Source organism: Aphelocoma coerulescens, chromosome 13, assembly GCF_041296385.1.
Source record: "Aphelocoma coerulescens isolate FSJ_1873_10779 chromosome 13, UR_Acoe_1.0, whole genome shotgun sequence".
NCBI lineage: Eukaryota > Metazoa > Chordata > Aves > Passeriformes > Corvidae > Aphelocoma > Aphelocoma coerulescens.
Genome location: NC_091027.1, coordinates 3,345,022 through 3,370,126, shown reverse-complemented (window position 1 = coordinate 3,370,126; position 25,105 = coordinate 3,345,022). Strand labels below are relative to the sequence as shown.

The 25,105-nt window shown below is 45.8% G+C and overlaps 2 protein-coding genes across 5 annotated transcripts in view; one reads left to right on the top strand and one right to left on the bottom strand.

Annotated features, from left to right (window-relative positions):
• Positions 1-12,903, bottom strand: part of SFXN1 (sideroflexin 1) — a 39,844-nt gene extending 26,941 nt beyond the window's left edge. For all 3 annotated transcript variants that reach the window (XM_069029199.1, XM_069029200.1, XM_069029201.1), the window contains exon 1: positions 12,831-12,903. The gene's annotated coding sequence lies outside the window, so the exon portion shown is untranslated. The remainder of the gene's footprint in view (positions 1-12,830) is intronic.
• DRD1 (dopamine receptor D1) lies at positions 638-16,297 on the top strand. Of its 2 annotated transcripts, XM_069029196.1 has the most exons (5): positions 638-1,135; positions 6,688-7,494; positions 8,215-9,584; positions 11,770-12,076; positions 15,924-16,297. In XM_069029196.1, exon 3 carries the CDS (start codon positions 8,223-8,225, stop codon positions 9,579-9,581), a length of 1,359 nt encoding a protein of 452 aa, XP_068885297.1. In that variant the 5' UTR covers positions 638-1,135; positions 6,688-7,494; positions 8,215-8,222; the 3' UTR covers positions 9,582-9,584; positions 11,770-12,076; positions 15,924-16,297. The 2 variants fall into 2 exon arrangements, with proteins under 2 accessions (XP_068885297.1, XP_068885298.1); XM_069029197.1 differs by lacking the exons at positions 638-1,135; positions 6,688-7,494 and having other exon boundaries at positions 7,601-9,584.
• The last annotated feature ends 8,808 nt before the right edge of the window (positions 16,298-25,105 follow it).

Sequence of the window (25,105 nt, the reverse complement as noted above, 5' to 3'; positions counted from 1 at the left end):
TGCTACAAATTCCCAGAAAGGTGGAGGGAATTTCCTATGAATTAAGGAGGAATAGCTATAAAGCAGTGGAGGAATCCTAGGAGGAAATGCACAGTTCTTAGAAAGCTGTGGCAAATTTCTAAAGAGCAGAAGAGAACTTTGGGAAAGCAGAAGGGAATTCCTATAAATAGTACACAATTACTAGAAAGCACCAGGGAACTTTCTACTGACATGGAACTCATACCTGGAAGACATCCCTGGTTTTAGCCTCTCCTGAATGGAGAGGTTTGATGGACTGAGAAGAGATGCCTGTGTTAGTGAAGCTGAGCCCTGATGAGCTTTGAGGGAAGGGAGCAGGGAGAACTGGGTGCTTTGGAAGGCCCCTGACCTTGGGCCAGATGCTGACAAGTGCATAATGAAACTCAGGGAACATTTCCAGCCTGGGAAAGTACAGCCTGCTAGAGACTGTCTCAGCAACAGGGCAGGGAAAAGCCAAGGACATCAAAGCAGGATGTAAAGAGGGAGAAGTTACTCATTAGGGGGGAAAAACTGTTCTGCCTGATGTGGTGGGACAGGCATGGAGGCTGGGGCAGGATAACAGATCCAGGTGACCAAGGGTGAGATGGGTTTGGGATAACATCATAGTTTGGGGGAGTTGGATCACAGGGTTTTTCAAAAGTTTGAATGAAAGTTACTTCAGGAGGAGTGAAGCAGCCCAAGCTTTAGACCTTGGTACGGATTCTCGTTTGGAATATTGTTCCAGTGTTTTGTTGAACTTGGTGGGATGCTTCTGACTGCCATCAAGCCCAGACTGTGTGATTTGACTTCGACAAGCAGCCTTGGAGAAGAGTTTAATCCCAGAATCTGAGGGTGGAACTGCAACATCACAACGGCAGCAGGGCTGTCTGGGGAGCTGCAGATGGGAAAATGCTGCCTGAGGCAGCAGAGCTGCACGACTGGCACATTTGGAGAGGTCAGGTCGTTGCTGGACTTCTCTTGACCCTGTCTGCTGTAGCTGGACCTGCTGTGCTCTGTGGGCATTGTGGGGCTGCTCCCCTTGCAGAGAGCCCTGGCTGGGCTTCTGTGGCTCCCTGTGGTGCTGAAATGCTGCTGCCAGCCTTCACTACGAGCAAGAAGTGATGCTTCTAACTTTTTGGTAAGTATTAGTTTAATTATCTTTAATTCAAGGATTTGTAGCCTGCCAGTGGCAGGGCTGTGGAGCCTGACCATGCTCGATGTGTAATAATGTGGATTTAATAATCAGATGTAGGGCAAATTATTGTCCACTTGCTGTAGGTACCAAGCACACTCTTTATCATCACATCCTGCACCAGAAACCCACAAAAATCTGCTCTTAAATAGTTTTTCTGTTAAACATTTATTTGCCATCCATCAATCAGGGGCTGGGCTGGAATATGGGTAAGGATCTATTTGATGCTGGCACGCAGCTCAGGAGTAAATCTGTAAGAGCAGTTTAGGAGGGAGAGTGCCACCTACCAAGCCATCTGCTGAGAAAATTGTATTATCTGCAGTCTCATCCACTGCTGCTAGAAATCACTGTCACACTCATCGCTGAAGAGTTTTGCTGCTAATATATCTATTTGTATTCTTTTTCTCCATCCCCTCAGAATTAATTATTCCTCAGATTAATTTCATTCTAATGAATCATTCGGTATCACTGGCTTTATTTCATCTCTGAGATACTAATTAATATGTCAAAGCCATTGTTAACATGAAAACTGCTGTCATTTTCTCCGTGACTCTTCTTTTGATTCACATATTCAGTTTTTTTTTCCTGAGGGCCTAAAATGTCCGTCCAGCGTGGAGTGAAAGAAAAAATTAAAGCTGTACAGTAGTAAAAAATATGCATATGCAAATAAAGCCTAAATTGGGAGGGAATGGCCCAGGCTGTATTTTTTTGCTGACTTACTACTTTATGAGCCATTTCATATAGCAGGTCCTTAGCAATCAGCTGTGTAGGGTTTTTATTTACACAGATTAAAGTATGAAACTCAGAAGTACATCCAGTGTCTACTTGTCAGTGAAATGATCAGAAATTTGGAGGTGTTCTGTATTTGTTGGTGTAGATTAGGTTTTAATGAAACGTTGGCTTGCTGTGGATTTCCTGGCACTGTTCTGCTGTGCCGCAGGGATGAGGCAGTCAGAGGATGCATTTTCCTTTCCTTAGAGCTCTCCTCTCAGCTCTAATTTATTCTCATCATCCTCTGCAGTTTGGCTCTCTACCCACTCTGGAGGGAAGTGTTGGCAGGGCAGTAATCCCGCTCCTGCCCCGTATCTCTGGCAGATGGGAATCCCAGAAAGAGAAGGGGGGAAATTTTAAGTTTCCCTGCTCAAGCGATTTCCAGGGTGATTTAAGATCCAGTAAATGGCTTTTGGATTGATGGAGCAGGTCGAGCTGCAACAGGAAGGTCACTCCAAGTATTCCTTTTGGGAAACTGTTCTTTCTCTGGTCCTGTGGGAGTGAGTGGGTGGAACTGGAAAAACCCCATAAAAAGTCACTGCATGAGCTCTGCAGATTAAATAACACAGTTATTGGCAGCATCACACTGAGTTTAAATACCCACAGCTCCTGGGGCTGGGGACTGTGCAGGTGACAGCTTCTGCTTGGATCCCTGGCAGCAGGTTTGGTACTTCTCTTTCTTTCCTGTCTTCCTCATCTCTCCAAAAAGAGCCATTTTGTTGTAAAATCTGGGGGCTTCCAGCTGAAACCTTCTCTGGGCAGATGCAGAGAGGGATCACTGGTGAGGGAGGGAGAGGGGAGCAGAGCCTGAACAGGCTCTGAGGAGGAGGAGGCTGGGAGGGGAACATGGAACAACCAGACAATGCTTTTCCAGCACTCCTAAAGCCTGGGTGTGACACGAGGCTGCCTTTTGAGAGGCTGCTGCCTGATCTCCCACAGCAGAAATCCTTTCTGCAGGCTCCATCTGCTGTGGCCCACGGGTGGAGCTGGGCTCTCCTGGCTCGGAGTGGGGCTGTGCTGATGCATCAGTGCCTGACAGGGGAGATGCCAGGGGAGCAGCAGTGCCTGGTCCTGCCTTCTGAGCACCCTGCAGCCAGTGCATGAGCTCCAGATCCTGGGAAGCAGTAGCACTGCACAGCAAATCCTTCCCATTTATACCCTCCTGCACTGCCCTCTCCGTCCAGCCTGAACGAGCCCCCCTCAAACAAGTCATTTAAATTCAGGCTTTCAGACGTGGTGTTTCTCTCAGGACTTTTTTGATTTTCCATTTCCCTGCCAGTGTTCAAATTTCCTCACACACTTCACCAGTGACCTGATACCCAGGGATGCTCCGTGGCTGCCATTGGAAAAATAGTTCACAAGACAGCCTGCACATGTGCTTTTTGAGATCAGCCCTGCTGAATCCCCCAGGCACTGAGGGCCAGCTGCAGTGACTGTAATCTACAGTCAAAAAAAAGTACCCACGCTCAAATACTGAATATTTAGGCCTCTTGTTGTCAGCATTTGGGGACTAGAAATCATTTCTCTCACTGATCCTTTCTCCCTGCTGATGGATCTTTATCATTCAAGAGGGAGCTTGAGATCCTTGGAGATGTTAGCAATGGTTTTTTTCTGCTGCCACTCTTTGCTCTGTGCTTTTGTAGTGACTGCTGTGGTTTTCCTCATGGAATGCACAACATGATAATGTCAATTTAAACAATGTGCTTCACTGATCTTTGAAAGACTTCAGAGCTGTTTGATTTCCAGGAACCCTTGACTTTTCCAAGAAGGTTACATTGAGGCTAAATTTATCTTGGTTTATTAGCATAACCACTTATTTACAAATCTGACAGCTCTTTTAGAGACTATTTCCAATAATATGCCTCAGCTGATTTCATGTTTAGTAGATCCCATGCTTGCAGACATGAAAAGTCATCCTGAGGGTGATGTGAGTACAATTTGTATCCATGTACTGTAATATATTTTGTAAATTCAGATGCCTCTCTCCAGATCTAGTGTGTGCACTATTTTGTAGGTTAAAACATAATCATCTCTGAATGCAAGATCTGGGCTTTGTTCTACTCAGACTTGATCTTCCAGTAGCTAATTTCTGCTTGAATTAAGATCATTTGGATCAAAGTGCTACTCAGTATTTATATTTTTAAATCTTCATATGGACCAGGTAGGACTTTCTCCAGCCAGAGTCTCCTGGGAGGAGCAGGTGGGAATAGGGACACAAAAGCTTTCCTTTGCTGGCCATTGCTTTGATTCCAGCAGCAGTCAGTAGTGACTGAAAAGCATTAAATAAAGTTAAGCAGCTGTTTCATGTGGGTACCCAGGGAGAAATTTAACAAGCTCTGTGACTATTTCTGAATCTCCAGGAAACATCTGCACCATCATCCTGTTGCTGACAGTTTCAGGCAAGTCCAGAGCTGGACCAGAGCTGATCCTGCTCGCACTGGCTGGGGGCAGCTTGGACAGAGAGCAGCAAGAGGAAAAAGGACCCAACACTCGTGTAACTGGCTCTCAGAGTTGTGGCAATCTGCTGCCTAATCCTACTGTTAAATTTAACTAAATAATAATAGGGGTTTAGTGGATTTCACTTTTGTTCCTCACCTGGGTATGAGTGTTAAGTCGTGAAAGATTTTAAAGCTCATAAATTAGCTGGAGTGACAAATGGGGACAGCAGGGTGCCCTGGATGAACTGCTGGTGTTTGAAACTGCTGAAAGGGCTTTTCAGTCAGGGCTGAGCCAGACCTCACGTCCATCCCTGGACTGGTCACACAAACTTGGAGAAGAGACAGGAGAGAGGCTCTGGCCTCTGAAACTGATACTTGAATTGCCAAAAAAAGGGCTGTGAGAGTCTTACAAGCTGCTGTGAGTAGGAATCCAAAAGGCTTTTTTTGATGTCAGATTCAAATGAAGCCCTCACTCATATGAGCAGCATTAGGTTCTTCCAATGCTGAATCCAGCCTCTTCCCCAGGAAAGGCCACTCCCTGGTAAAACCGAACTGAAGATTTCGCTGGATGAGCTGACAAGCAGATTCTTGAGAGCAGACTTCTCTCTCCTCTGCAATGTGTACCTCAGCATTTCTCTCCAATATTCCTCAAAATTTTTGCTTTCTGGGTGATTGCATGTTGTGATTTCTCCTGGAATAATCCAGGATGGCTGTGGTCAAAAGTCATTTTAGGAGAGCCTCTGGAAGTTGTTGCAAATAAAATCAAGTGTGCTCAGTGGCTTCTTATGCAGGCAATGTTCCTCTCAGCCCAGGGTTTCTATGGAAAAACAGGAACATGCTAACTTTGCAGAAAATAATGATCATGCACTAAGCCTCACCTGTGTGGAGCTTTAAGAACAGGAGACAAGAGAAAAAGGATCTTGAAAATAGAAAAAGAAAACTCACAGTGAGTTTCATTAGAGATCTCGATTACCAAACAGCACAGGATTCATTTTCTTGTCTATTTTCACCCTCCTCTGGGGATGAATGATGATTAAAGGACAGGATAATAAGCAGGGGGAGGGCGGGATGAGAACTTGGTGAGAAGCAGTTAAAATTTATAAAAAAAGAAAGAGAAGGGGAAAGGAAAACAAGTGTTTCAGTTAAGTAGTCAAGATTAGCTTAGCACTGTATCTGCTTTAAGTGACATTATGAGAAATTATAGATGGCTCAAAAGCAACTTCACAAGTGCTGGACCCCACAGAATTTATGTTGACAACTTAGTGACAGTATTTATTCTTCTAGGAGGTTTTTAAACTGCCCTGTGATGTGTTTTATATTTATTTTCTGATTTTTTGGGGGGTAAGATTCCTATGCAAAGGTTGCAAATCAGGATGTTCATCTTTCCCTGCCTGTTGCAGCTAAGGTAAGCAAGAAAAGACCCTTTTGTAGGAAGAAGGATTTGAGGAACAACCGCTCCGGTTTTGGTGCTCACTACCGAACGGGGAGGGTTTTTTGCCAAGAGGTTTAGGAGGGAGCTGCGGGTCTGCTCGGACGGGCTTTCCCTGCTCTCGGGGGTGCCCGCTCGGGGCTCTGGCGGCTCCGCACTGTTTGTTCCTCTCCGTGCCCTCGCCCGCACGATTCCGTCGGGATGCGGAACCCGTCCGTGGGTTTTCCCCGCTCCCTGCCCACAGCATGACGATGCCGATCCCGGTGTCAGCCGGGCTGGGAGCGGTGTGGGACGCGTGCGGCCGCTGCCCCCCGTCCGTGCCCACCCCCGGCGGGGCCGCGGCCGCCCAGGAGAGGGAGCCCGGTGGCCGCGGCTGCGCCGGGAGCCGGGGGCTGCGCCAGGCGGGGGGCGGTGCGCAGGGACCGCTGCCCCGGCCGAGCCCCCAGCCCCGGCCCCTGCCCCGCCGTGCCGGCAGCGGCTCCCGAGCGTGCCCCGGGCTATCGCCGCTCCCCCGGCTGGCGGTGCCTCGCCCCGCGGCCCCTCCCGAGCATCGCCCATCGCGGAGGCGCGGGGCCGGTACTCACTGTCCGCATCAGTGCACCGAGCGCGGCTCGCAGCGCCCCGCGCGTCCCGCAGCTCGGGCAAAGTAATCCCGGCTGCGCTAAACTCCACGAGAGCCGCTCCCGGAGCCCCGCTCTGCCTCTCGCCCCGGCTGCCCGGGACGTTATTCCCCAGGAAGGCAGGAAAAGCTGCCCAGAGGAAGCGGCGCCCGACCGAAGATGTTAGAGGAGGCGAAGGGGGGTGGCTTTTTGCCCGCTGCGTGCCTCCATGCCTGTCATTCCCTTATCTTAATCCTTTAGGAAGGAGTCGCCAGGCAGACAGAGCGTTCCTGGAGGGGCGATGCTGCCGAGCCCTGCCCCGGGCAGAAGGAAGCCGGGAGATGCGCGGCCCGGGGCGGGCTGCGGGAGAGTGTGAGAAGCTGCCTCCGCCTGCGCCTTTCCGAGAGGGAAAAAGCATGGTAAGAGCTGGACCCGATCCCTGGAGCGCAGCCCCGCTGAGCAGGAGGTGGGATTATTCCGGAGTAGTTATGGAGAGCTATAACCTGGCAGCGGAGTGTTAAAGCGACTTGTTCCTGCTGGAAGAGGAACTCACTGCGGGCATCGCCGGCGTCGTGGCCGAGGGAAGGTCACTCGGGTCCTTCTCCTCCTCTCGCCTCTTTCTTCATCCGGCAAACGACAGAAGAAAAAACTGGTAATCGACTCTTGCCAGTGTTGGGAATACCGTGCCTTTTGCCTGGAATGATTTACCCTGATGTGCCGCTTCAACGGGATGTACAAAGTACGACTGGGACTGATCCGGCCAACGAAGTTTGCAGAGTGATCAGCAGGGGCCGTGGGATGGAGGGAGCTGGGCACACACCAGCAGGGTCCGTCACGCACGGTCCGATGGCACAGACCTGCTGCTCCCTTGAAAACTAACTCCTGATGGTCCAACTCTTACTTCTCCCCTGCCAATTTACACTTTCAGGGAAAAAACCCCACATACACGATGCAATGCAGTGTTCCTGTGTTGGTTTTGTATATAAGATTTGCTATGCAATTCCAAAACTAAAACAGGAGGAGAGACGGCCCTGCATCCCAGAGCAAACAGGGAATCAGAGGTGAAAGGTAGGAGCCAGCATTTCTTGTTTAAGTCAAACTAAATAACCTGAGCTACTTCTTACTGAAAACCTTTAAAACACACCTACTGTATGTTTATTTATTTTGTCTTGGAAATGTAAACCAGTTTGAAACAAAGTGAAGATTTGCTTTCTGATTCTGCCAAGGAACAGAGAACTGGTGCATTTTGTAACAGGAATGTACCGAGGAGGAAGGATGGCGTGTTTCATCAGTGAGACATTTAGGGAAGTAGAGGAAAGGCACCTTGTCTAATACGCTTCAGTAAATATGAAGGGCTGGTGCAGTGGACACTGGAAACACTCGATCAATAGTCTATTTAAGTGGGAATAGATGCAAGCATGGAAAAGTGATTGCTTTGCTGTGTGTGGGGTGTGTTTGCAGAGGACAGCAGCAGAACATTTACAGGTGAGCTGTCTGAGTTAGGCTACTCCATGCCGGGGTGGTGCAGTGTGTTTCTGAAGGGATTGCTAAAACCCCCTGTTTGTAGGGTTGACTGTGTTTGTGCATTTTCAGTTCCTGCTCGTAGAGCTTTCAGGATGTTGTTCAGGATGATTCAAAGAGGGCGAGGTCCATCCGGGGGTGAGGGACTGTAGGAAAGGACCTTTGGTCTGTTTGGTGATGAGTAATTAATGGACGTCTGATGTCTCTGATCTCTGCAAGGAGAGGAGTTGATGTCGTCATGAAAATCATGATATGATTTTCCCTCAGGAGAAACTATGACTTGGAACGACACCACTATGGATGGGGAAGGGTTGCTGGTGGAGAGGGACTCCTCTTCCTTTCGGATCCTCACGGGCTGCTTCCTCTCGCTCCTGATCCTCTCCACGCTGCTGGGAAACACTCTGGTCTGCGCAGCTGTCATTAGGTTTCGCCACCTCAGGTCCAAGGTGACCAACTTCTTTGTCATCTCCTTGGCCGTGTCAGACCTCTTAGTGGCAGTTTTGGTCATGCCTTGGAAAGCTGTGGCCGAGATCGCCGGTTTCTGGCCTTTTGGTTCATTTTGCAACATCTGGGTGGCCTTTGATATTATGTGCTCAACAGCATCCATCTTAAACCTCTGTGTCATTAGTGTGGACAGATACTGGGCCATCTCCAGCCCGTTTAGGTACGAGAGGAAAATGACCCCCAGGGCAGCCTTCATTATGATCAGCGTGGCGTGGACTTTGTCCGTGCTGATCTCCTTCATCCCAGTGCAGCTGAACTGGCACAAGGCTACGACCACGAGCTTTTTGGACTTCAATGCCAGCTTACAGGGTGTAAGCATGGACAACTGTGATTCTAGCCTAAACAGGATGTATGCCATCTCCTCTTCTCTAATTAGCTTCTACATCCCTGTGGCCATCATGATAGTAACCTACACCAGGATATACCGGATTGCTCAGAAGCAAATCCGGCGCATCTCGGCTCTGGAGAGAGCAGCAGTGCATGCCAAGAACTGCCAGAACCCGGGCGGCAACAGGAGCAGCATGGACTGCCAGCAGCCAGAGAGCAACTTCAAAATGTCCTTCAAGAGGGAAACAAAGGTGTTAAAGACTCTCTCGGTGATCATGGGGGTGTTTGTGTGCTGCTGGTTGCCATTTTTTGTGTTGAACTGCATGATTCCCTTCTGCGAGCCGACCCAGCCGTCCAAGGGAGCAGAGGCTTTCTGCATTAATTCCACCACCTTTGACGTTTTTGTATGGTTTGGATGGGCAAATTCTTCCCTCAACCCCATCATTTATGCCTTCAACGCTGATTTCCGCAAGGCATTCTCCACCCTGCTGGGCTGCTACAGGCTCTGCCCCATGTCTGGCAATGCCATTGAGACTGTCAGCATTAACAACAACGGGGCAGTGGTTTTTTCCAGCCAACATGAGCCCAAAGGGTCCAGCCCCAAAGAGTCTAATCTGGTTTATCTGATCCCACATGCAATTATCTGCCCGGAAGAAGAACCTCTTAAAAAGGAAGAAGAGGGTGAACTGTCAAAGACCTTGGAGAAAATGTCTCCAGCACTGTCTGGTATCTTGGATTATGAAGCTGATGTTTCTTTGGAAAAGATCAATCCCATTACACAGAATGGGCAGCATAAAACCTGAACAGTAAGGTTTACTCAGCAAGACCTAATGGTGTATATTGTAATAATCTTTTTGGGAAAAAAAAGATAGACAAGATTTCTTTGGTAAGAACCTAAGCTCTAGGGGAGAAAAATGCACATTTACACCAAGCCCAGAATCATTTTTCCTGGCATTCAGAGCAAATTTAACATTTCAAACAATAAACAGAAAAAGATACTGGAAATTGGTTATAAAAAAGGATGTTAAACTGTACTGTTCACACAGAGGAAAATCTACAAATTTAGATACAGTGCATTTACAAAGAAAATGTTGCTTCTCTGTACAGAGAAACCAATTTCTAGCTAAAAGTGAGGCAAAAGATAAATGTTGAGTATTTAAAGATTAATGTTTACTAGAAGTTAAAAGATTGCTGTGTCTTGTGATAGTGGGTGTTAACAGGTCCTAATTAAAGACTGAGGGATTGTAAAGGTAGGTAGATGCCTTCTTAAAATTATTTCTGACAAATAATTGAGCCTTATAATGAGAATGGTTATTTTTAAAGCTTTGGGAGGTAATATGTTGATACTGGTTTTATTTATTTATTGTTTTAAATTGATATTTTTCATATGTTATAACAGATCTAGCTTTATTTATGTTATTTAAGATGTCTAAATAATGGGATATTTTTGAAGTGTCATAACTGCATTTGACCAGTCAACCAGTCAGCACTTTATTACAAGCTCTGATAGTCTGGAGAGCTGGTGAGGGGAATGAAGGAATGTTCAGAAGCTCAGCAAGAAATGAAGGAATCAACAAAACCGATGCTGTGTGGAGTTTGTTTGCTTGTGGGCTTTTTTTTATTTTTAAGTGGGATTTCTTTCAAAAGATAGGACCAGAGTTGACTGAGTTGCGAATTCTCTTCCCTTATAGAAATAAAAGAAATTGCTGCTATTTATTTTTAAAAAGTTTCATGTTACAGAGACTTTGCTAGAATGTCAAGTTTGTGGATCTGTAAATACCTTAAATATGACTACGACCTTAAGAAGAATTCAGTTTGGGAAGGAAAGCTTCTTAGATAACAATTCTTAGTATATCGTGTTTTGTATTTATGTAAGATAAACGGCTTTCTCAGACTTTTCTTATTTCAAGTCTTGGATATCTTTTCTGAACAAACACACTGGGTTTTAAAGGTAGGAAGGATGCCAAAAACCTCGTTATCACTGGTGTTCCTGCAGGAGCACCCGGACCCTGCTGTCTGTCTGCTCCTCTATCACAGTCAGAATTAAAACCTGAGCTACCTGGTGCTTTACTCTGGGAGCTGGGAGGACATTACAGTTTAGTAATTGCCATGTCAATACTCCAATCAATAAGGAATAGTGCCTCATTACCATTTTGGACTAAAACATTTCTAAATAAGGATGGAACTGCAGCCTCCATCTCAAAATCCTCCTGTGAACTCCCAAAAAGTTGCCAATGTTTAATTAAAAAATCCTGCTACTTTTCCACTGTCCTTCCCTGCTGCTTTCCCTCTGTAATGCCAAAAGCAATCAGTGAGCATTAGCAACAGGAACACTGGGTGTTAATATTCAGCAGCATTCAAAGAAATCCATTTCTTTTCTGAATGCGAGAAAATGCCCTTTGGAGCAACTTTTCCGTAACATATATCAAAGAAAAATGTGTTGTCAGGAAAAGAGAACTGAGAGGAAAAAAAATTTAAAGTCTAACAAACTATATACATCCTGCATCAGGTCTGTGTATTTATGTATTGTGAATGTTTTCATAATTTTATTGCCTGTATGCTGCTTTCATACATATAATAAAATTATTTTGTGAACAGAAGGTCAAATAAAGCAATCTACATTGCATTTATTAAATACATGCTGGTTTTTGGCTGTTGTATTGATTGTGTTAAAGGGAGGGACAGTTCCTTTATTTTCCCATTTGCCCTTATTTGGGATCACACCCATGAGGCAGATGGGAATTTCTGTTAGAAGCAGAGGAAAACCTCCTTACTAGAGACCACTGAGCCCTTGCTCTAAACGAGGATTTGAAAGCAGTAAAAGCAGTTTGTAAACAGCCACCCTCTGTTTTAAGTGTGTAAGGCTCAACCTACTGGTGACTTTCATTTCAAAGATTATTTTTTGCCTTGGTGTAACAGCACAGTGAATTTGGTTTATAGCATGTTTTTATTGTTGTTTTTCCTTTTCTTTTTTCTTTTTTCCCTCCCAAGCTATGGAGTACTTCTCAAAGCCTGATGCAGCCCCACTGCTGGTGTCAGTTTTTTGGGAGAAAATGAATCATTTCAGCAGTGAGGTGATGGTGGGTGCAGCTGAGGATCCCTGTGCTCCTGGCAGCCCTTTGCTTTTGCCTCTGTCAGCAGATTCATTTTGAAATGAAGAAACAAATCTACATGGTCACTTCTGCCTCGAGCAACACCAGCATGACCAGTCCAGCATCTGGGACTGGAGCTGGTGCAGGAGCTGTGGGAATGTCCAGGTCCCCCTCCCTGGCTGCTCCCAGGGAGGAGCAGCTCTGAGGTAAACAGGGCATTGTGGCTGCCTCCAACCTGTCTTGACTCTTTTGGGAAATTTCACAATGCTGGATTTTTTTGGGGGTACCTTTGAGGAATTACTTAATTTCTTAAAAAGTACACAGGCCAAAGAGGAAGTTCTGTGGTTTCTTACTTGTTCTCAAAACTCCCAGCAGTCTGATATAAAAGCAAAATACAAAGTATGATTTAAGGAGCTTGTGTAAAGCAAGGTGCTGTTTTTGCACGGGTTCATAGGGGATGATTTGAATTCTGTAATAAATGTTTGCTCTGCTTGACCAGGGGCTGTCACAGAACCTCCCTCCTTGCAGAAGGATCTGAGTTTTGGGGGGCTCTGTGAAGTTTGGTGAAGTGCTGCTGCTGTTGCTGCGGGGAGTGTCCCCTGGGTGTGAGAGGCTGGGGAGACACCTGAATTACTTTATTTTATTGTTTTATCTCTCATTTGATTTAACTAATTTTTGCTTCTGACTCCTTCCATACATTTTAAAACAACATGAATTGGCCTTGATCCTCATTTGCCAACATACCCCATTTGCCCTTTGTTTTTCATCCTTCCCAGCAAGTTCCTCTACCTGTCCTCCCTGCCTTTCCTCCCATTACTACCAGAGCCTTTCTGTTGCCTTGTTTGGCTTTATTTGCCACGATAACCCTTTGCTTAGAAGAAAGTCCAGATTAAAATCCTTCACCCCAGCACACCCAAGAGTCCCCTTCCCACAGCCTGCTCCCAGAAATGCCTCTCTTACCTGTTGCAGAGCCTGGACACCAGTCTCAGGGGTGACTAGAAGGGACAGCAGCAAGCACCTGCTACTGCTACTCTATTTATGTGCTGAATTAATTGCTCAGGAGCTGCATTCATTACCTGCTCTGTGCCTGCTCCCTGGCTGCTCAAAACCAGTGGTCTGCTGGAACTGCTGGTCACACCAATGTCAGGGTGCACCCCGGGGGCTGGAGGAGTGCCAGGCCCTCTCTGGGCTCTGTGGAGCTGATAGCAGGGAGCTGAGCAATGAGGTTTGGCTGGAGTAGCCTGAGAGTAGCCTGGGAGGAGCGCTGGCTGTTCCACCCTGGCCGGCAGCTGCTGCTCTGGAGGATGAGCAGCAGGAACTCGTTTCTGAGAGTGTCTTCCCTGAGACAACTTGGGCCACTTTGCTGGAACACGTCCCCAGGAAGGTCTTTTCTTACCATGTGTTGCCAAGAGTGGCTGGGCAGCGGCAGAGCCACAGAGGAGCAGTGAAGTGCCAGGACACCGGGATGTCACTGCTCCCACCAGGACGGTCCCCACATCTACCCCGGGGGCATCACGCACTTTTCTCCCTTCCCTGCTCATGCTTTTCTCCCTGCCTTGCTCCCCTCCAGCAGCATTTTCCTCTGCAGAGTGAGCCTTGCTGTGTCCCTTCCCATGACAGGACATGAATGAAAGGTTACCTGCAGATAACCCAAGGAACCTTTTCTCTGGCATTGCTTCCTTGTGCCTGAAGGTATTTTTCTGTTTGTGGATGGAAGAGGTTAATAATTCACCTGATGGCCTTGATGAAGGAGCTGTTTGCAGCAAATGAGGCACAATCACCAGATTAAATCTGAATACATTTCTCCCCTTCCCTCGTCAAGCAGTTTATGCTGATTTGAGTTTCTAACTTAACAAAGCATGCAAAAGAGAAAGGATGAAAGAAGAAATGCCTTTGCTGAGGTACAGGTTTAATGACACTGTTATTGAGAGCCAATCCTGGATTCTTTTCAAATCAGTAGCTTTCAGAAGCAACCAAATCTGATTGAAAACTCAAAAACCTCCTATGATTAGTATCTTGAAAGGCAGATTATTCCAGTTATTATTTTGGTTTCTAGTGTAATCATAGAAGAGCGTGTTCCTAGAGATGAACACGTGGCCTATGTGGCCACACAAGAAATGTGACTTAGACAAGGAACACTGTGGTATTTATTTCATAGCTTTTAAAAGGTGGAAACACAAATCCAGGGTGTTCTTGCACTGGTCTGTTGCAGTAGAGGTGGTCTGTGAACCAAGTGTTGGGCTCCAATCTTGGATCAGGTGATGATCCCATCTTTGAGAGAGAATCTGATGCTCCTGCCACACTCCAGATGTCAGAGCTGGGGTTGCACTGTGACACGAGCCTTTCCCGAGGGATCTGCCGAGCCCTTGCGCTGGCCCTGCCCAGCTGCCACTGCCAGCATCTTGCTACAGATGTAATTTTGGGACTGAAGGTGTAAATCGAGTACACCATGGTTGTATAACCGTTGTTTTCACGTTGGTTGTCGTTATGGTCACAGCCAGAATGAAGCCAGCATCTTGCTACAGATGTAATTTTGGGACTGAAGGTGTAAATCGAGTACACCACGGTTGTATAACCGTTGTTTTCACGTTGGTTGTCATTACGGTCACGGCCAGAATGAAACAGCAGGTTTCTGCCATGCTTTTTAAATTTGATTTCTAGGATAAAGCTCTGGGCAATGATACAGGAGAAAGCTGCTCCCCTGCTGTGCTGGTGGCCATTGCTTTTCTATTTTGATTGTGTTTCACTTTTGGTCGTGCCAGGCTGTTCCTCCCTTTTCCAAGGAGGGGTGTTCCTGTGGGTTGTTTGGTGAAGGAGTTTCCTCGGTGCCTGGGTGAAGGATGGCAGGAGGTGCAAATCCTGGTACCTGCCCCCCAGAGCTGCAGCCACACACTTGGACACACCAAAATCCCGTGGTTTGTGTCAGTGGCCTGGCTTTAGTTCCTGTCCCTCTGGGTGGGGTTGGCTTTACCCAGGATGGAAATGGGATCAAAGGGATACCCTGGGTCTGGTTCATTATCACCCTGTGGAGCTGCTGAAATGGATGATTTGGGGTCAAAAAGGCATAAAAGAGAAAGGGGCTCCAGGGTTGGCTGCAGGGGAGGGGGGCTGGGGTGGTGGCACTGGGCAAACCCCGTGCCCAGGTGCCCTGCCACCATCCTGGGCATCCAGAGAGGGATGAGGGGAGAGCCCAGGTCCAGGCCAGAGCCAAGGACCAAACCATCTCCCAGTCCCTGCATTACCACAGAACAGCTCAGCTGGGAGTGCAGCTGCTGCTCAGAGCCAGGCTTGGTGCAGTCTCCAAAGCTCCATTTTTCCTGTTTGAATAGTTCCTACCCAACAGGAATAAACTATTTGTGGGTTATTTAAAATGATGACAGAAAACTCAAATCAAACCAAACAATCAGAAAAAGTGTTGTTTGTATCTATAATTTTTTTACATTTTCAAAATTGTTTTCTTTGGTTTTGATGTACTTAACTATACAGTTCTCAGTGTGAGATTTTTAAACCCCAGATCTCTGGTTTGAATATACTGACAAGGAAGTTAAACATTAAAATAAAATGAAACAAGTTAATGTGATTTGCATTAAACAATTGGATTGGTAAAAACCTTTTCCTGCTCCCCTCCCTTGATTTTCAGATAATACAATTCTATTAATTTAACATTTTCCTAAGACAAGAGAATTTTTTTGAGATCTTGAAAGAGGAGAATGAGGGAAATATTTGCTTCCCAGATTGTCCTTCCACTGATGCAAGCAGAAGAATCAAACATTTCACTGACCTTTGCCACCCTTGCAAAGTTTCTCTTCCTTTTGGAGGGAATTATGGATTCAGACACCCAGGCATTTCCCTCTGTTTCCATTTTATTTCTCTGTTAATAAAGGAGTTCTCAGTGGTGCCAAGATCTTAATGATTTGGATGCCACTGTGTGTCAGTACCAATAACCTATTTCCATGTGTTCATACACAACGTCCATCACCCTCAATTAAAGGATTCATGGAGCGTGTGGAAGGGACAAATGGTGAAGTTAAATGAGATTTTTCTTTGTTACAGAAGCAGGAGATGAACCAGGCCTGCATCACCTGCATTTAAAGGACAAACCTGTCAGGACTGATGGATCTTCCATGCCAGCACTTTGTGCCAGAGAGATGAAACGTTAAAAAAAAATTGTGAAAACACACTTTGAAATTGCATCGTAGAAGTGTTTTCAATAGTAATAAAAAGAGATTTAATGATACTGTTATGTACTTTTCCACTTTCTTGTTTACTAAGCTTTTGTGGCTATTTCCGTAATGATTTCAGAGTTGTAAATGGGACCATCCAGTTTCCTTCTCTTTGCTCTTCTGTGCTTGTATCAGACTTTGATATGGATTTGTGTTCTCAGCTGAACAGACTCTTCTCCTGACACCTCCTGGAACCCTGGATCCCACCAGATCTGTTGGGATGTGGGACAACAGTGAAAGGAACCCCTTGGAAACAGCTGTTTTTGAACAGTGGGAAATTATTTTTGAGCAAAAAAATGGCATTTTCTACTGGTATCTTTTTTGTAAGTCCAAAACCTAATCCATTTTCATATTTTTCCAGATTTATTTGCGAACAGTTTGAGTTAATTTTCTCAAAAGCAAGATTTACGGCTCGAAGAACAGCAGTAATTTTGAAGTGAGAAAGATTATAATAGTTAAAATTTCAGAAAAAAATTTAAACATCGTTACAATCCTTATAAAGTAGAACATTTTCAGTGCATTTTGTTCACGTATGACATTCTTCAAAAAAGAGAACAACTTCTGATTGGAACAGTTTAATGCAGAAACTTCCAGTCATGTTTCTTACTTGCTTGAGAGGATAAAATATAGTGATAGAGAGCTTTGGGATAACGTGTGGCTTGAGTAAAACCTTTCTAGCAAACAGTGCAGGCAGTCACATTTAGACATTTAGTAACTTCATTTGTGCTGTTTAGTTCCCTTCATTGTAAAATATTGATTATATTTTAAAAAATTGATTAAATGAGTACATGAAGGTAACTTTCATTATAATAAGTGTAATTAATTGGCCTTTTGCTGGGAGTCTCACTGGACTTCTACTCCTCTAAGTGGCATTTTTGTACCCAGGCTGCAGCACAGGAATTCCTGCCCTTTGGGACTGTCTTGCTGCTTTGCAGCACAAGCAAATTCCTTCTTCCCCCTTCCCTGTCTTTTATGCATATTCACTCCTTGAGCCTCTTTATCCTTTACTTATTAGGATGAAGTAAATTGTAGGAATGAGTTTTCCACATGATTTTAACAGCATGTTTGCAGCCCAGGCAGCCACAGTCTGAGCTGCACTCTGACCCCTGGGACATCCCTGGCACTCACACCCATGCATGGATGCAGCATCCCAGGGATCCTGTTTGTTGGGATCTCCCCACTCACTCCTCAAGGTGAAGGTTGCACATTTCGGGGTGGGATGGGGAGAGCCCCCTCAGTGAATTGACTGAGGCATTCTCAAGAAAAGGACAAAAAGTTGATGAGCTTGGTTAGTGACTAAACTTGTCCCCTGGAATGCTGCTCTCCAGTGCTTCCAAGTACCTGCCCTTCCCAGCTCAAAAACCACTTGCAGAAATCGATTTTATTTTGCAGCATTTACCCAGCTCTGATGTGCAAACACCCTCAATTTTGACACGTGGTTGAAGTAAAGGCCCAGCTGCAGGATAAAAACAAAGAGAATATAAAGTTCTCAATCCTGACACCCAGGAAAAGAAGCCATCAGCGAAGGGCTGGATTCCCACCCCACTGACAGGGATGTAAGCCAGGGAAAATGCACTGAGACTGTGCTGAGAGTGAGCGAGGAGCCCCAGCAGGATCTCACCCTTGGCAGTGCCCATCCATTCCCACTGCAGGAACAACACCATGAAAGAAACACTTTGCACACCACAGGCTGCAATCGATGGGGTGTTCAATATTTCCTTCACTTCCCTTCTCAAAATGACTGGTGATTCCTCTCCACGTCCATTTGCTGCCTGTGCTCAAAGTTAAGTGTAGGAAAGTGTCACCAGTAAAAGCCACTGGGGTTTATCGTTCAGCTGGAGGGGAAGCGTGGGGAGTCTGAGGAGAAAATACATTTTTCCCTAAAATGAAAGAGCTTCACTGCTGTTTTAGTTTATAATTTATTTTTTTATTCTATTCCATTTTATAATGTGATTTTGTTTTACTGCTTTCCCTTGCTCACAACAGACACAAAATCATTCCTGAATGTTAATTTCCTCTGTGCCTTATGTAATATTTTTGAACTACAAACACCTGTAGATAATGAAGGCCAGCCCACTTACTAGGGTGAGCAAAAACAATGCTCCAGAAACAATGCCCGCTGGAGTCACTGAGTTGAAGAGCAAGATAATATTAGGAAGAAGGACCTTCCTCTCTGAGAAGCTGTTTCTGCCCTCAGAAGTGAGGATTTCCCTTGCTTGGACTGAATATCTTGTTTTATTACAAAGGACTCCCTTAATTTGCATTGTCTTGCAACATTGCTTCTTTTTTTAGCAGTGAGTCCATGTTTAGTTGTACCCATAACTCAAGGGCACTAAACAGACTGTAATTGTTTCAACAGCTGAATTAATCAAAATGCTCCTTGTATTTTAGTTCCTTAAGGAAAATGAAAGGATGCCATGTAATGCTGCAGAGTAGTTTCTCAGTGTTTAAGTTCCCTCTCAGGCACTTGTGGGTCACAGCCTGCACTGATGTGTGGGCACAGCTCAGGTTGTTGCTGGTATAGACAGCCCATGGAAAAGCTGAGTGGGAAAATACACAAATTAATAAGCCTCATGGTTATTGCAGACAGACCAGGGGATATTCACAGTGCTGAGACGTCAATACTGTGATTTCTGTGATTGTTACTCAAGCCAGCACCCTGTGAGGAGCTCGGCGTGTCAGGGAGGACGCGGTTCCCGCTCGTTCCCGCAGGCTCAGGGTGTGATGCCATTTCATACTTTAATTCCAGCTTGTTCCAATCTATCACATCTGTCTCAGTGGGAAGCTGAGATGGGAGGAACATCCACCAGGAGGTTTAAGTGTTGCTTTCAGAGAGTCATTATCATTTGTCAGTCTTGGAGGAGCTGCTGTTATCACACAGTGCCTGGATTTGTGCAGTTGGGAGACGCTGAGTTCGGTTTGGTCTGAGGGTCATCATAATACTCCCCAATTTATCTTCATTACAGCTGTCATGTTGTGCTCCTTGCTTTTTACAAGGGAGAATGGTTTTAAAGTAGAAGAGAGGAGTTTTAGATGTGTTAGGAAGAAATTCTTCCTTGTAAAGGTGGTGAGGCCCTGGCACAAGGTGCCCAGAGAAGCTGTGGCTGCCCCTGGATCCCTGGAAGTGCCCAAGGCCAGGTTGGACGGGGCTTGGATCAACCTGGGATAGTGGAAGGTGTCCCTGCCCCTGGCAGGGGGTGGAATGAGATGAACTTTAAGGTCCTTTCCAACCCAAACCAGTCTGTAATTTGTTGGCACCCCAAACAGCTTCTGCTTCCTCTGTTCCTTTCTGAAATCAGCCTGTCCCATTAAAAAAAAAAAAAAAAAGAAAAAAAGTTGCCTGCAGGAATCCTTCAACAGACAGATTCTTGGGCCAGGGTCAGCTAGTCCTGAATGCTCATTTTGAGTAGATGGAGACATCCCCACCCACACAACTGGTGTGTGAGGACTGAAGTGTGGGTGCTACCAGAGCAACCATGGTCCCTCCCGTCAGCGAGTTCCAGGGACAGCTCCCATCCCTGGAAGAGACCCATTGCTCTGAGCTGCCGAGGATTAACGAGGCTGCCCGGGTGCATCTCGGCTGGGCACAGATATTTAAAGAAACATGGTGATTTCAGGAGAGAAATGTTGCTGATCCACTCCCACGGACTCTACAGCTGCCCTCGGGATGCTCAGCAAGTGCTGTCTCCCTCAGCACAGAGCCCTGCTGAAGAGGGAACCCACAGCCTCTGCCCCCAAAGGCTGCCCAAACTCCCTCCCTGTTACCTCCCTGTCTGCAGCTCAGGAGCTGCATGCTGGGATTTCAGTGGAAGCCTTGATTTTATTCATTCTGCAGCCAAAATTAGGCCAGCAATGCTGCCAAGAGGCACACTTTTTTGGTCTGATACGTGGAGAATGCATTTTTAATGCTCTAAGTGCTGTTGTCTGCCACTGGACTCCCATGTGATGCAGAGCTGCAGTCAGAGCCCTGCAGTAAAACAACATTTTCTTCCAAGCAGGATGGAGAAAAATACAGCAAATAATATTTTTTCATTAAAACTGAAAAATATTACTTTTAACTGGCCAGCTTCTGACCTTTCTCAGATCTCAGCTGCCAAGTAGTAATTCTGTCTTGTGAGGCTAAAACTGGAGTAAGAACAATTTTCTGATCAAAACCAATGTTTACCACTGCAGGAAAATTTGTGTGTCTAGACATGGGCACCAACCTTTCAGTTAATATTGAGAAACATTATTTTATTTTCTTTCATCGTGGTCATGCTGTGAACTACTCCCTAATTGGAGAAAAGACTTGTGATTAAATGTGCAGGCTTCAGAAATCTTAATTCTGAACTGGGTAGAGAAGTTTCAATACTGAAAACCACCCTCCAAAAAACCCCAAACTTCCTCCCCACCAATTCAGAACTCCCTGTGAGGTGGAAACAACCATATTTGATTCTGGGACATCTGGGGTTCCTTTCAGCATTACCTCTGAAGGTGAGAGATTTTCTGATCGATTTCCTGGTCACACCTAGAAAGGTGAATCATGAGCCAAAGAATTAATGAGTCACCTGAAACAGAGACACATAAAATTAGGATGTTTGCTGGAGAACAATGAGTTAAGCAAGCAGTAAAAGTGTTCACTTTATTGTGCTTTTTGTTCTCCTCAGCCGTGAGCAGGAGGAGGGAGCCGGGTCTGGCCTTGCCCCTGCCATGACATTCAAATGTACAATTCCCAAACTCCTGTCTCACGGCGAGGGCTCGGAGCAGCTCTGCCATGTGGGATCAGTGTGGAGAGCATCTGGTTAATTTGGCTGTGTCATTTGGAGCTGGATTAGGAACGAGCTCAGGCAATCCCTGCTCTGCCCGGGAGCACTTTCTAATCAGCGAGTTTGGGGAAAGAGATGGTGCCAGATGAGCAGCTACTTAATTCCTGGTGCATCCTAGAGCATGCAGAGGGCAGGGTGCATGATTGCGAGGGTCTGGACAACTGGTCTCGGTCTGGATTAATGCAGAAGGTGTTTCAGGAGAGAAATGAAGAGGAATGAAGCCTCTTGAGCTGTGAGGAATCTCAGATTTTCAGTCGGAGTTTATTGTGTTTTCCATGTGAGGGCATGGTTACATATCTGCGTTTGTTTGAGACAGGAGCCTCTGTTTTAGGGAAATTGTACATTTGAAATTCACCCATCAAGCAAAATGCAATTGGCTTCTTCCCCTGTTTCCTGCTTAGCAGAAGAAACATTCCCTCCTGTGGGGATGCATTAGCAGGGAAGAGGCTGCACACATGGGCAAGAAATGCTGGAGTCACTCGGGGACAAATGTTGATCTATTACAGCTGAATAAATCCACAGTAATATAATTTACTCCCTGGGATTTGCATTAGATCTATCCTGGCATATATGAGATCACAGAGTCCCCCTGCTGATTAGCAAAATGCGATTGGGGTGAGGCCCAGACCACCCTAAGACTGATCTTTGTCTCAGAAGACCCTTTTTTCAGTCACTTATCTCTTTGCTGAGCCTCAGCCTTTGGAGAGAGATTTTTCTATGCTGGATCTGTGCCTCAGGCAAACCTACAAACTTTTATAGTGTCAGTCACAGCAGTGAAGTCAATGCAGCATAAGAGAACAGGAGGAAAGGAAAGTTGTGTTTCCCACATGAAAATTCGGGGCTCTTGTGAGGGGAAGCTGAAGGGCTGACGTGTTTTGGAGCAAAGGCAGACAGTTCTGCAGGTGGCTGGGTCTAGAGGTGCCTTCTGCTGGATTTTGCTGTTCCATCAGGGGAAAATACACCTGAACTTCAGGAATTTAGGTGTCCCTGAAACCACATCACCTCGTGTGTGCTCAGAAGTGTGTGGGCACCTCACAAAAAAACCTCACCACACCACCAAATGTGCTCCTTCTCCTTCCACCTGGATCCTGGCTCACCCCCACTGAGCTTTTGAGCTTTGCCTAAGACAAGGTCTCCAATTTTAAGGGTTTACTATTAAACAAAGAGGGAGAGGTTCCATTTGTGGTTTTAGCTCTTTAATAAAAGGATACACCAGAATGTGAGAAAGGGAAGATATTGCTGATCATTTGCTTCTATGTGTGTGTTTAATGAACAATTGTGTACCCAAGGTGATTCCAGCACTGCCATCCAGGAACAGAGATCAGCAGAAGTCTTTCCTATTAAAGCTGGCACAGCTTGAGAGGACTTAAGCAATAGAAATAAGAAGGAAAACGAGCAGCTGGAGGTTCAACTCACACTGAGGCAAAAGATGGGAAAGAGACACAAAGGGATTTGGTGAATTTGCAGAAAAGAAGGTGTTGTGTCCCACTCATAACGTGCTGCTGACAGCACAGAGCGATGCTGGGGAATTGCTGCTCCCACTTGTGATGCCCAGACCTGACTCCAGAAGGTTTCCTTGGGCAGAATCGTGGGGGAAAACAATCCCCACAAGGCTGTCAGCCTCTACTGCTGGATTTCACACCAATTTTGCCTCATACTAACAACACACCCAACTCGTGTTCCCAGCCCACCATGAGGAGAGTTTCTGCTGTCTGGCTTTGGGCCTCGCAGAGGCAGGAGCTGAAGCAGGAGTGTGAAGCAGGAATTGCTGGCAGCAGCTTTGCAGGATTGCACGGTCGTGCAGAATGTTGTACATTTAAAATAATCTGTGCTATTAAGACACAAAATCTGCCCTGTGTAAAGTCTCTCTGAACAGGAGTTTTGATGATGAGCACTGTACAAAGGGGTCTGAAATAGAAGCAAGCTGCATTCTGGCTCTAATTGTGTTCCAATTAGACGTGGCCTTTTTGAGGTACTAAAATGAGCGTGGAAAGGGGTAAAGAATTGTTTAAGTTATTTTTTATGCCTATGGGCATCATAGTTACTTTTTTTTCCTTAACTGACTGAGAAAACCCACTTACATGACCCTGTTTTCCTAATAGTCCCATCAACTTTCCAAACCCAAGCTTAAAGAAAGCAATTAAATTGCTGATATTTATCTGAGCCTAAAAAAGCAGAAGTCTTACAATTCTTGTGTCACAGGAATTGAGAGGCAGCAAAAACACGGTAGCTCCATAATTTGGTTTTGCCGACGTGCTCAGGCAACGAGCATGACATCTTGCAGGATCAAAGAAAGATTTTTATTACCAAAACTGAATGACAAACCCAGAGCTCCTTTACAGGATTTATTTCCATTTCAAGTGTCCAGGGCTTTTGATGGAGCTGATGGAAGGGAGAAAGACAGGACGTGCTTAGATTGAGGATCTGAGTTTGTCTGAAGGAATCTAAAAATGGATTAGTTTTCATTTCCTGGAGAATCTCAGAAGGAACAGGCTCATCAGTTCACAGAATCACAAATCACAGAATGAGCTGAGTTGGAAGGGACCCACAAGGATTGAGTCCAACTCTTAGTCCTGCATGGGACAACCCAGTAAATTCCACCATGTGCCCGAGAGCCTTGAGTCCTTTTGTCTCTAGATCCTAAAAGCGTTTCTTCTGTTTTACTGATGTATACTTTCTTCCTGATCCATTTCCCCAGTGTTTGAAGATTTCTACAGAGAAGACAGAAAGCCTGGAAGATCTACTCCACTGCCACGTAACAGTCTGACCACCCCAGACATGGTTTTCTTCTTTAGGCTAATGCTGGCTTGCTTGTTCCACCCTAAAGCTCATGGAAAGCTTGGGCAAGGAAAAAAAGCCCATCCAGGCTGATGGAAAAGCTGCAGTCTCAAAGGGAGAGAAGAAGAAGTAGTGAGAGGACTCTGTGAGAGCATTTCCATCAGCTGGGGTGAATTCCTGAGTCCCATCCTGACCTGTGGGCAAGGCTGTGACAGCTGTGGAATATCCTCCTTGTGGGTGATTTGGGTGAAGCACAAAACTCTGGCCCTCTCCCTGATCCCTCCTGCAGCAGATCCAGCCCTGGGGTTGTTTGTCCCTTGCTGTCCTGCCTGTGCTGGGAGCTTTATGTACCTTGGGCAGAGCCCACAGGCTCCAGATGGTTGGGATGGTACCATCCAGAAGAGTCAAATCATAATTAAAAAAAGCCACATGAGTGGTTTTGAAAGCAATAAGGTAATGTTGCCATAGCATGAGGGAGCTGGGATCAGAAAAGCAATCACTTTTGGATAAGTCATTCAGCCATTTAACCTTCTTAGCATCTGAGAAATCCCCTGTAATGGACTCGTGGTTATTTAGTACCTCCCCCATCTGTGAGGCAGACACTAATATTGTAATTGTTTTATTCCTCTTCATTCTGCTGTCAGTTAACCACTGTTTTCTCTGCTGGATAACAATAAAGCTGAGGTGAGTTTTACTGTGCTCTGATACATTGCTCTCTAAATGAGAGGAGATAACTTCAGCTGAATGTCAGGCTCCAGTGAAGGAAGAAATGAACATGAAAACCAAATAGCCCCTTGAAAGAATAGTTCCAAAATCAGAATTTATAAGTGCACAGTGCCTGCCCATTTTTCACCAGTGTTTTGTAGAGTCACAGTGAATTAAATTCTCACAGCTCCATTGGCTTTAATAGCGCTGCACTTAAAACTGGCTCCTTGTGCTGAAATGCTGTGGGATGAATGATATTTAAATACGGCTGTGAATATCAAGAAATTGCAAAAGAGAACCTTTCTGCTGAGGACCTTGAGCTTGCTGCCACATCTCCTGTCACTCTTCACCTCTTTTCCTAAAAAAGGGAAGATCTGCTGAGAGCTTGCTCCATTGCCCAGCCCCCCATGCAGACAACATTGCCTTCCCTTCCATACTGGATTTTTAAATTAATTTACTGTCTTTTAACAGAATTGCAACATCTGGTGGGTGGGAATGAGGAGAAGGACCCAGTTTGGGCCTTGGAGACTGGTTTTGCTACATCTGAGCTGCCGTGGCTCCGTTTCTCTTCTGCTCCTCTCCTGCTCCTGCTGTGGCCCAGGGAATGCTCAGGAAGGGTTGCTCTCAGTTAATGTAAAAAGGCTGCATGGGCAGCAGTGTATTCAGAATTTCAACCTGTACTTTCACTTTTCTTGTTCCAATTTTATATGTCCTAGCACCCCGA

Bases quoted from the DNA above. Each gene is read 5' to 3' on its own strand.
- DRD1 (XM_069029196.1), top strand. From the start codon at position 8,223: ATGACTTGGAACGACACCACTATGGATGGGGAAGGGTTGCTGGTGGAG.